At 43.4% G+C, this 12640-nt stretch overlaps 1 protein-coding gene across 1 annotated transcript in view; it reads left to right on the top strand.

The window, feature by feature from the left end:
- PDHA1 (pyruvate dehydrogenase E1 subunit alpha 1) overlaps positions 1-12640 on the top strand; it is a 42447-nt gene that overhangs the window by 3961 nt on the left and 25846 nt on the right. The window contains exons 2-5 of the mRNA XM_085848353.1: positions 3437-3511; positions 4614-4787; positions 10666-10792; positions 10971-11062. Of these exons, the coding sequence (XP_085704479.1) occupies positions 3437-3511; positions 4614-4787; positions 10666-10792; positions 10971-11062 (468 nt within the window). The remainder of the gene's footprint in view (positions 1-3436; positions 3512-4613; positions 4788-10665; positions 10793-10970; positions 11063-12640) is intronic.

Here is a 12640-nt window from a genome sequence, read left to right as displayed (position 1 = left end):
ATACCAACAACAGGGTTGAGGGACAAAATAAAGGGAGGTTTGAAGGAATCGGGGCTACTGGAGGACACTGGGTTAACAGCATGGATACTGGCGTAAACTCTTTGGAAGGAAAACCTAGAAACTTGGGAAGGGTTAATGGGGATAGGAAATATCACGGTTGTGATTGGTGGAATGATATGCGCAAATGTGAACTGTATGGATCTGAGATGGTGAACAGCTGTCCTGAAGCTCTGGAGGGAAAGTGAGATTGAAGAGACTGAGGAAACTGATTCCACAGGTGGGGAAAAAGAGGAAGCTGGTTTCACAGGTGGGGGGGGGGGAAGAAGAGAAATGAATGAGTGGAGGTATTTCTGTCAATTGAAGGATGAAGGCCTCCCCAAACTCCTGATGTAGTCCAGTAGAATTACACTATAACCTGAAACAAATTGCAATGGTTTTTTTTTATTGCTTGATCTTGTTCAGGGGGTCACTCTGTCCCAATATAAAATAGGACAAAATCGGACCACCGGAAGTGCCCTAATTTGCATAAATTCAAAATGGCCGCCATTGAGCACTTTGGGGGCTGATATCTCCTAAACGGTGCATTTTAGACCCCATAAATGTATTATTAGCAGATAGGAAAGTGACCCCAAGGAATCCAAATATGACGTCGTATGTCAGAAATGACGTTATTGATGACGTCATTGATATAATTTATGTTTTCCTCAATGTTTTTGTATGAAGTACATGTATGACGTTCTTTGGAAATATCCTAGTCTGAAATATGTTCCATGAGCTATGCCTTGTACATTAACAAATTCAAATGTATACCTCCACAGAGTCTGTCCTATACATGTCCTGGCTTATTCACATGATGAGGTTTTACTTAGTCTGAATCAATATCGGTGGCAACATCCCCCTTATTAGTGCATGATGTCCCTTTGCATCCCGTGCATGATGGTGAACACTCTAAGCCATTTTTCTGACAGCTGCAACGTTGGGTGTCACAATCACCCTTGCATTGGCACCGGATTATTTTCAACAGATATTCTGGTGCAGGAAGCAAGTCCATCTTGCTTGACTGCATTCGACCATCTGACAAATGCCACCCCCAATCCGTTGGATTCAGTTCTTCTTTCCCCATCCAAACCTGGGCTTGATAGTAAACCCTCTGTGAGTGATATCTTGCTGCGTTGGATGTTGGAGGTAGCGTCTGTACTTGGACACAGCGAGCACTGGTAGCCAACTTTTCCAAGAACTTCCTGGCTCTCAGGTCATCCAGGCTTTCTTCCATCTTTCCACCACATAGACAAGAGCGCTCTCTCCTGCTTTATCTACGTCCTCTACCCCCAACCCTTCTTGAGCCAACTTTAGAATTTGCGACTTAAACTCGTGATGATTTTGGGATTTCTTCACGGGCACTCCTTTCCCTATCCCAAATATCCTGGATGTTGTGTCACATCCAGCAATGGCATGGATCACTGGCAAGAGACTACACAATTCTTTCCCCAACTGCTTCTTGAGGCAAACAATGTCCCAGACTCTCCTCTTCACCTCCTTCTTCCCACACTTGCATTCTAACCTGAAGACGAGTCCTCTTTGCAATCATCACCGCAATAGAAACACAACAATGCAAGAAGATCTGTATCTTCTCCTATTAGTTGCGTACAAGCAGACGTTGAACACCTTACAGCCGTTTTCACAATCAAGACATCAGCATCACCATCTGCGCTTAGGGTCTTGATGCCGTTTTCTCCCATCTTCTGTAACGGAGTGGAATTTGCTTCCCTGTTCTGATGTTTACACTACAAACTATGTGGTAAATGGCATCTGCCGTGTGAAGGTCAATGCAAGATTCCAAACGTCCCCGAACGTTCTCTGCCCAAGGATCGTTTGAGGGCCTTTGGTCGTATGCTTTAAAGATAGACCTCTGGAAGTCCCACATTCGAACAGGGTAAGAAATCATCAGAGTTGGTGTCTGCTGACATCCCACAAAGGAAGCAGTGTTCCAAAAAGTTAAATATGGGTTCAATAGAACGGCGACTTGGCGGCTCTGGCTCCTCCCAAAACTTTCGTTTTTAACGAAAACTGTATAGATTTCTTGTTGCAAAAGTCTAGTCTGCATTCAGAGTGGAACTTCTGCCCCACCATCACGTTGATGGCAACTCCTCTTGATTTTGCCGCTTCCCTCACACTATGGGCACCCTTCTCTGTCAAAGTAAACGTTTGTCTGCCATCATCAAGCTGTTTCTCGCACATGGCACACTTTGTGTCATCCATGGTGTAGATGTCGCCCTGTGGATGGAAAATTAGTTTTTAGGATATTGTCAAAGCTATGCTAAATTCCACGAAAATCAGTCAAGTAGTTTACCTCATGCTATGCGCATACATACGATGTCTAATACCCCACACAAACAATCTGAACCAAACACCATATACACAGTACACTCTACAGCAGTCACTACACAAAGCATGCAAAATGAAATCGGTCATGCCCACAGTGCAAAAATAGCCGCATAAATCTGATGTATTGTACAAATACACTCATGGTCACCTGGCCATTTAGTCCATTTACCTTAGGTGAAATGTGTAGGTTACCCTAGTGGGGGGAGGGGGTTTGTTGTGTTCCATGTTGTGTTGCATAGTTTATTTGTCAATCCCGATGTATACTATATGATAAGGGAAAATAAACTCTTTTGAATTTGTTTGACACCTATGACGTCATTTTTGACATGTATGACATCACATACAACTTTTGACGACATATTTGGATTCCTTGGGGTCACTTTCCTATCTGCTAATAATACATTTATGGGGTCTAAAATGCACCGTTTAGGAGATATCAGCCCCCCAAATTCTCAATGGCGGCCATTTTGAATTTATGCAAATTATGGCACTTCCGGTGGTCCGATTTTGTCCTATTTTATATTGGGACATTCAGAGTGACCCCCTGAACAAGATCCAGCAATAAAAAACTATTGCAATTTGTTTCAGGTTCAGCCATTCTGGGGCTAAATCTACTGGACGAATGAGGGGTGTTTTGCATATTTGCCATGCTTATCTCGTGCAAGTTGGTGAGAGCTGAACAGCCACAGGAATCAAATCCACACCAGTCATGAGAGAAAGAAGCAAGTCTTCAATGACTCAACCAAATGACTAACTTTTAAACTGTATATGGCTTATTTAAAATGACCCTCCACCACCCCCACCACCACTCCCAGTTTTAAAAAAAGAAATAAAATTTTTTTGGTTTCTTTTTCATTTATGTCTTTTGGTACCACCCCCCCCCCCTTTCCAATCAGCTATTTGTTTATTTTTTTGATATTGATATCCACACTTCCAACAACTCTTCTATTTGCAGCAATGATGACTGACATGTATTGTGTGGCATTTTTGTTTTGGTTTAGAATCTTTTTCATCAGGTTATTCCTCTTTGTTATACTGGTGTGTTTTACAGGCTCTGCGTCTGCTAAGAAATCTGGGAGCACGCTCATTCGCTGATTTTGCATCGGAAGCAACTTTTGATATTAAGGTTCAATCTCAACCTTTTCCTTCCTCCTTCGTCTATCTTGTTCTGATTTAAAATTTTGCTTTTGTTTTTTTTTTTTGCTTTTGTCTATAATCTATATCACACAGGATTTCCCCTCCCCCTTCCTTCCCAATTACCATTTCCCCAAGTACTTTGCTAATCTGGGAGTTCAAACGGTTCTCTGTTTGTTTAAAATACATACTAAACATACATGTTTTGTCAACATAAGGCCGATAATGTTTTCAACACTATGTTCTTGATAATTTTCCTCATGCCTACATTCTTGTGTATATAAAAACACAAGTCCAGGTCAAACTTGAACCACCGTTCTACGTCACTGTCCATGAACATTTCTTTTCCACATAATCTCCTGGAAAGGGGGTGGGGGGGACACTTTAAAAATCCAACAGTCTGACACCCTTTCCTTAACGTGAAATCGTTTTATGGCTAAAGTAAGAACTTGAGTAATTTTTAAGTGATGACTGACTGGGCTCTCCTTCATCAAGGCTTCAACACTGTCTACTCAGAACCTCTCCAAACACTGGGTTCACACCGGTCTATCCACAACCTCAGCTGTGTGTAACAGTTGGTCACTCTGGCAATATAATCCCAGGTTCTAACTCTCGACCCATAGCTTTAGTTTAACACAACACGCACACACCACTTCCCATCAAAAATTAAAGACAAGTGGATGTGCAGAAAGGTGTTTCAAAAACATTAAATTTGAAGGTGTCATATCTATATTGAGGCAGGTGTTTGTTATTGCTTCACCAAATAAACATCATTCTTGGATCTCAGCTGAAAGTGGAAAATATTTCATCAATAAATCGAGACCCAAAGTTATTAATTTATTTATATATTGCTTGTAAATGTTTTCCGTTTCCATTTTCCTCTTTACTTTTCTTTGACATAACAGAGAGCAAACAATTACAAGAGCAGGATCACTGCCTCCATCAATCTCTCTCAACACAGTGAAACATGTGATTTGGCACTATACTTTTTGAACGTTATTGAATTTATCCAACTTTTACTCATAATTTAATGGAAACATTTTTATTCATGCCTCTTTTTCCCTCTCCCTGGTCTGTTACTCTGCACTTTTCAGCCATGCCTTCTCCATGGTTTGGAAAGCGCTCCTCCAATATCTGCTAGCATGTCACGGGAAGATGGTCTACTGTACTACAAACAGATGCAGACAATCAGGCGTATGGAACTGAAGGCTGATCAGCTTTACAAACAGAAAGTCATTCGTGGGTTTTGTCACCTCTACGATGGACAAGTGCGTCTTTACTCAACCTTGCGATGCATACCAAACTTCCATTTGAGCTAAAAGTGGAGTTCACATGTAGCAAGTATAATTTCGTGCAATTGCTGAATTTTATGTTGGAATTTCTTTGCACGTTAACTCGTTTTAATACATGACCTGCCTGGCTATATTCTGAATTACTTTTTATGATTCAAGCTTGGGCTTAATTGCCCTTCCTCATTAAAATATCCTGATCTCTAACTGCTGTATCAGCCCCATGATCAGCAGATAAGTTTACATCAGATTAAACTTGGTTCCTCCTTCCCATACAAAATCAATGCAAGATATTTATTTATTTATTTGTTTGTTTTGTGCAATGCAGTGTAGCATCAAAAACAAATAAATATCTTTGGCAAGCATTGTTTTCTTCAACAAGAATTAGAGTACATTTGATGGAAACCTTAGGATACTTAAAACAACAAAGGGTCTTCTTCTTTGTTTTCACTCACGGCAACAATTATTCCCATGTTCTTGTTGGGGGTTAGCCGGGGGAAGGTTTTGGCCCAAGTCTTTCACAAGCTGGCTGGCCAGGCCTGATGCTCGACGACGTAGTTAAGGTTTGAATTTGGCATTTGTTCAGGTTTCTGGCGATAGCTCACTTTCTCTTCACGAAGGACTCCGTGGGATATTTAACGTTTATCAACTAATGCTGGCAGACGAGACCCCTGTTTAACGTCCATCCAAGGGACAGCAGACACATTGATCAATCGCCCTGCCTGGAAACACCGGAATGACAGTTTATAGCTGGGTCGGGATTCAAACCCAGGCGAGACAGCTTTGAGGCGAGTGTGTACATCCATCCTGCCAGCTGAAACAACAAAGGGGCAAATACTTTTACAACAGAAGTTGTGTTTTTTTTTTTTTTTTTGTACACCTTGTCGAGACTCGTATGAGAGCTAACACACAATGCACAGCAAAGGGGGGCATGATACAAGAGGGGTGTGAGTAGGAAGGACAAAACAGTGGGGAACAGAGACATTCGGAGATCTGTGGAATGGAGAAGGATGGGGTGGGGAACATGGGGAATACAAGATGGACGTTACAGGGACTTTCAGGAAGGAAGACGGAATTTGAAGGAGGTGGGCTTCGGGTGGATTAACGGGGGTATAAAAGATCAATTATTTGGATGAGAGATGATAGGTGGTGGTAAACTGCTGTTTTGAAGGCCTGGAGGGAAGAATGGAATTGAATAGAGTGAGGGAGTTTATTCCAAAGGTGGGAAAAAAGGAATGAAAGAGTGAAGGTGAGCAGTGATTCGTGATTTTGGTAGTTTTACCAGAATGGGGTTGTTGGTGGACCTTGAACGCCCTGCGAAAATGTGGTGGGGACAAATCGCAGATAGACACAGGATGGGGGGGACAAGACTGGAGAGGAGAATGTAGAAGACAAAGGCCACCGACCTGCCTGCAGTGAGAGGCCCAAGGACTCAGCCTCATCGCGGGAGATGCCAATGATCCGAAATGCCTTGGTTTCCACAGCGTGAAGCCGAGAAAGGTGGGAGGCAGGCGCACTAGCCCAATGGGAGAGCAGTACTCCATCAGGCTGCGGACGAAAGCTTTGTAAGTGGTCAGGACCTCAGGTGGGCCGAGGAAGGACTTTGTACGATGGAGGATTCCCAGTTGGCGACTGGCTTTGGAAGCCAGGTTTGAAATGTGGCTTTTCTAGGAAAGATCACGGCACATCGTGAGATCCAGAAGCTTGAAAGAAAGGACTTCTTTCAGAGGATTGTTAAGAAAGTGGATGGGGGGGGGGGTTCTAAACGGTCCTTTCGGGGAGACATAGTGAGAGTCTGAGATTTGTCCGGATTGAAAGACATGTTCCATGTGTTGGACCAGTTTGTGATTTTATTCAGATCTGCAGTGAGTGAAGAAGCTGCTGCTTGCCAGTCTGAGGGATGACAGATGGTACGGTAGAGGGTGGAGTCATCAGCAAAGACATAAAGAGGATCTTCCAGAATCGCAGAGATCATTGATGAAAACCAGAAAGATCAGGGCCCAGAATGCTACCTTGAGGAACTCCAGCCTGGACAGGAAGAGGGGATGAAAGAACTCCGTTTCGGGCCACACCTTGACCGACAGGAATGGAATTCTGTGAGCCATGAGTGGAGATGGCCTTGGATAGGAAGAGAGTTTGGTGAGCAGTGCAGGTTGCTCGACTGTGTCAAAAGCACACGATATGTCTAGGGATATGGCTCTAATTTCATTTCCGACATTGAGGACCTCCATCCATTGTTGGGAGAGCAGAAGCAGCATATCCAGGGTAGAGTGACCTGGTCTGAAACCAAATTGATGATCGGACATCAAGCCATTGGAGAAGAGGAGGGATTTAATGTCTGAAGTGATATTGGTTCCATAACCTTGTTGATGATTGGGAGAAGGCTGATTGATCTGTAGTTGCAGGGATCTGTTTTTGCACCTTTTTGATGCAGAGCAGTAATCTTTGCTGATTTTGAAGCGGATGGCAGATGATCTTGATCAAATGAGAGGGTGAATAGAACAGAGAGAGGGTGAGCAAGAGCAGAGGAGCAGGTTTTTAGGATACATGGGCTGATTCCGTCTGGACCGGTTGCAGAATCTGAGTCGAGGTTTGACAGCAAGCTGTGCATCTTGTCAGGAGAAAAGGACGCAGAGTCCAGGGACAGTTGGGTGTGACTGGGTAAGGTGGGTAGAGAAAGCGATGGGTTTTGGACACAAGATTTCGATGCAAACACCGAGTTTGGGCATTCAGCCTTTTCACGTGCGGTATCGGCAGTGCGGCCATTTGAGGTAAGGGAGGGGATGGAGGGGAAACATACACCAGAAACAGATTTGATTAGATGCCACCAGGATTTGGAGGAGGGAGAGAGGTTTGAAAGTTCAGACTTTAGCTTAGAAAGATATTGTTTTCTGGCCCTCCTGAGGGTAGATACACACTTGTTCTGAGCTTCATGGAAGGAACTGAGATTACCTTCAGTTGGGTTTGCTTTCCCTGAGGCAAAGGCAAGTTGTTTTAGGACAACTGCCTCACCACAAGCTTCAGTGAACCATGGGCGGGAGGAAGGGTAGGACAACTGAAGACGAGAGGGGATAAATCTGTGCTTGAGGGAGAGCAAGTTTCTTTGAAAGAATTTCCAGGATGAGTTGATGTTGGAGAAAGTTGCGATAGGAGACCAGTCTATAAGTTTGATGGCTGCTTGGAGACCCTGCCAGTCGGCTTGAGTGAAATGCCAGACTCGACGGTGGTGAGATGGTTCTCTGCTAATAGCCAGAGAGATGTCCACTTTGACAAGGACGTGGTCAAAAGAACCGATTGGAGCGGAGGAAGAACAGCAGATATTTTCAGGGGAATTTGTCAACATCAGATCCAGAAGAGATCGAGTACCATTGGTTGAGATCCAGGTCGGGAAATTGACTGATTGAGTCAGTCCCAATAAGTCGCAGAAAGCTTTTGCTGAAGTTCCATGACAGGTGAGAGAGGTACCCACACCGAGCCAACTGGCACGATGACAATTAAAGTCACCACATATGAGGAAGAGAGAGTTTGGATGAGAACATAGAAGTTGGTCCATGTTTTCAGATAGTGAGGTGTCGATGGAATAATCACTGTTTTGTGGACGGTACAGTACACATATAAACATGAGGTGGGAGTGGAGGGGAAGCTGTAGCCAGAGGTATTCCTGGGGGTGTGGGGGAGTGAAAGCAGTGCATGGAGAGTGAGGAATAGAATCTTTGATGAAGAGAGCAACTCCTCCACCAGGACGAGGCTCAGGTCTGTCATACCTGAGGAGGGAGTAACCAGGGAGGGGATACTTGGGAGTCGGAGACGTCTTGAGGGATGAAAGTTTCTGTTGGGCAGATTATGTCTGGTTTGTCAGTGGCAACCTGTATGGAGAGATCTGAAAGGTTTGAGCGAAGGCCCTGGATATTTGAGGTCCACACTGTTAATGAAGAGGGAGGGGAGGAGGCTTTGGGTACAAGGTGTGGGTAGGAAAAGGGAGGAGAGGTGTTGAAAGAGTGTGGGGGATTGCAGAATAGCTAGGGGAGGGGGCCTGATGAGGAGGAGAAAAGGCTCTGTTGTGCTGGGGGAGAGAAGGGCAGAAGGCATTTGAGGAGATGGAGGTGAGAGGGCAGGGGAAGGAGGCAGCTTTGTGGATGAGGGGTGGCAACTTTGAGAAGGTTGAGTGAGGGGATGAATGGTTGGGGAAGGGTGAGTGGGGAGAGTTGAAGGAGAGAGGTGAGGGGGGGTTGAGAGAGGTGAGGGGGGGTTGAGAGAGGTGAGGGGGAGGCTTGGAGGGAGAAGAGTGTGATGGTTGCTTTGAGAGGGGTGAGTTGGCACTGAAGTTGGAAAAAAGGAATGGTTGATGGAATGTGAACACTCATAGCAAACTGGGTTTTAAAAAGTTTTCGGTCAGAGATGTGATTAAACACATTTCTTGGATGCAATAAAGGCGAATTAAGAGAATGGAGAGAAGAAACGCTGTAACAACAGTTGGATTTTTTTTTTTTGGCAAGGTATGAAGGAAAGGTCGAATTGAGAGCAGTCTGTTGGAATAGTAGAAGAGTAGTGCATTATGATACAGTAAAGAGTACGACACGTGTGAAAGAGGAAGATGAAGCATTATGAGATCGTTTTATTATTATTATTATTATTATTATTATTATTTTTTGAGAGTTTTCATCAGATCAGATAATGGAAGTGTTGGGGAAAAAAATCGTGAGGTGAATGGTGAATTTGGATCTGTAAACGCAGGGGGTGGAAACGGATCACATGGTTATGGGAGAAGCACGTGGCTACGGGAGGTGTATCGTCAAAAGTGAATTCATTTATTTTAAATAAGGATTGCGTAACATTCGGAAAAGGGAAGGTTGAAATAAAATCGTGGAGGTGTATGATGAATTTGGAACTGTAAACGCAGAGTGAAGCTGCTGAGTCTGAAAAGCATCAGGAAGAGGAGAGATGTGGTTGCAGGAGGTGTATAGATCGAAAGGATACATGGAAGATTATTGATTTTTTTATGTATTTTTTAAGAATTGGTAAGATTTGGGAATGGAAGGTTGTAGAAAGAAATCGTGAAGGTAATAGCGAGAGAGGGTCAGCACAGTTAAATAAATATGGTGTCGGCAGAAGGAGGAAGAAGAAGGATCAGGACTCGGTGTGTCAGGAGAAAGGTAGTTTGTTTATTTATTTATTTATTTATTTATTTATTGGGATTTAAGACAGGAAACGGAGTGTTTAGATTGGGAGGGATGGAGGACGTTGGGAAAGTGGGGAAAATAGGGATTGAAGCTAATCGGGAGAGAATACAAGTAAACACGATCGTACACCGAGAGGGGAAGGATGGGTAGGCCTCAAGGAACCCGGTAAGACAAGGTCGATGAAAACTCACAAAATAGAACGATTTTTGAAACAAAACCGAACTCGGAACACACAGTAACATGTAGGTGAGAAAATGTACAGTTAAAACGGGACAGATAACAACAGGAAACAACTTTGAGAAAGTCGTCAGCGAGCCCAGAGAGAGACCTGCCGACGCTCCAAACCCAAAACTGGAAGCAGTTTTTATTCCATCTTGCAAAATGGTGCAATAGCTGTGCTTTCAACAAAAGTTTATTTATTTACTTATTTATTTCCCAAATATAAACCAATTTTGAAATAATCTGAATTGAAAGTACAGCTATCTAATAATTATTGGCAGGAAACTGAACATTTTTGCAAAATACATTTGACATTTATGGCAACTAACTAACAATTGTAAACTGACTTTGGCAAATGAGTCTTTAATTAACAAGCATAAGCTTATTGGGTTATATTTATTAAGGTAATTACAGAACACATTATCTTGCTATCTCACAAATCTGTGCCTAACTTTCAGGAAGCATGTGGAGTGGGGATAGAGAATGCGATAAAACCAACTGATCACTTGATCACAGCTTACAGAGTCCACGGGATTGCTTACATGAGAGGCATTCCTGTGAAAAGCATCCTTTCTGAGCTTACAGGTACGAAGGTATCTCTATCTATCTAGCTATCTCTTTTTTTTTGCATAACCAGACTTTCAGTTTGTACACATTTCATGACATTACCTTTGGCTCAAATGGATTTTTTGCATCTCTGTCTATTTGTATGAAATGCCACAGTGCTGTGCATGCTTTCTCAGTATCTAAATGACTCATTCAGGTCGGCAAGGTGGCTGTGCCAAGGGTAAAGGAGGGTCCATGCACATGTATGGTCAGAACTTCTATGGAGGAAATGGAATTGTGGGAGCTCAGGTGAGGTCTTCCAGTTCGTTCATGAGAATTTACCCTGAGAGATGAGTGGGAGTTTTGGTCTCTTGATACTGGCCAACAAGTCATTTTCATCAGATATAATATAGGTGGGCTGGATAGCTCTTGGGAGGCTGATTAATTGTCAATCTGTTTTTGTTTTTTTTCTAGCTCGTTAGTTTAGTTTTTTTCTTCTAGCTCGAAAATCTTGGTGCGGTTTTCTAGTCTACTTTTTCATGATAAGACTGATCAAATTTGAAAGGTTATTGCCTTGATTTTAATTAATGGAGGAGGTTCATACAAGAAGGGTTCACAAAATACTGTTAGCCTGGTGTTGGCTTAACAGTTAAAGTGGCTGGCTTAAGATCCTAGGGTCTTGAGTTCAAGCTTCTGTCGAGCTGTTGAATGAACAGCAGGTAGCATTGACTGACTCAGCCTGTCATCCTTCTGAGGGTGGTGAAATGAATACTAGTGTACTGGTAACATGGCACAGATGCCAACCCTCCCGATTTCATCGGGAGGCTTCCGAAAATTCACCCAAACTCCCGCCCTTACGATCACTATCCTTATCCTCCCGAAATTTTGATATTTTTGCACTGTTCACTAATCAGAATGTACTAGTATGAGAATTGAATGAAAAGCATTGTCTGCTACGTATAGCATGTGGTAACTCCATAACGTTCGCTGCTACCAAATTGTACGTAAAAAATTGCAAATTCAAATGAGGAGCAGCGAAACATTGGGTCTGGATCTCGCTTATGCGATCATGCACTGAGATTTAGTGCATGCGGTATGTGTGCAATACAGTGCATGCGGTATGTATGCACAGTGTATATGCATGCGATACGCTCACTGCATGCAGCTGGGCCCCGTACCAGCCCGGCGGTTGCGACCACCGTGCGGTGTTTAACAGCCGCTAGAGTTCTACGAGTCGCGCTGCAGCTGTGGAACATCGACTTCGAAGTTACCGATGCTTCAAGCCCTTGATGTTGATTACGAAATGGCAGAAAAGAAGCTTACGAAGACCAAGAAATGGTCTCAGAAGTACAAGACCGAATACAGTCTCCAATACCCGTGTATTCGAAAGTCTGAAAGAGGAATTCATCATGCGTATTGTACAGTATGCAGCGTTGATATTTCAGTTGAGCACGGAGGTCGCGATGATATTCAGAAGCACGTTGGAAGCAAACGGCACACAGACATTGCAAAGGAGAGATCTTCGAGCACGAGTACCGGTACACTTCTGAATTATTTCACCAAACAAGGGACAAGCGAGGAAGAGGATGTTACCCGAGCGGGACTTCTCTTTAGTGGATTTATTGTGGAACATAACTTGCCCATATCAGTCTCAGATCATGCTGGACCTCTATTTCAAAAGATGTTTCCAGATTCAAAAGTTGCTTCAAAGTATGGATGTGCAAGAACAAAAACTTCAGCAATAATTGGTGAGTTGTCAAATGTTACTGCTTCATCTATTGCCGATATTGCTAGACTAGCTCCATTTAGCCTAGCTACAGACGGTAGCAATGACAGTGGTGAGGCCCAGCTATATCCTGTCCTGATTTCGTACTATGACAACAGTGC

Source organism: Eptatretus burgeri, chromosome 12 (genome assembly GCF_056783735.1).
Source record: "Eptatretus burgeri isolate ZD-2024b chromosome 12, Ebu_testis_v1, whole genome shotgun sequence".
In the NCBI taxonomy this organism is placed as follows: Eukaryota; Metazoa; Chordata; class Myxini; order Myxiniformes; family Myxinidae; genus Eptatretus; species Eptatretus burgeri.
This window is presented reverse-complemented; position numbering and strand designations above follow the sequence as displayed.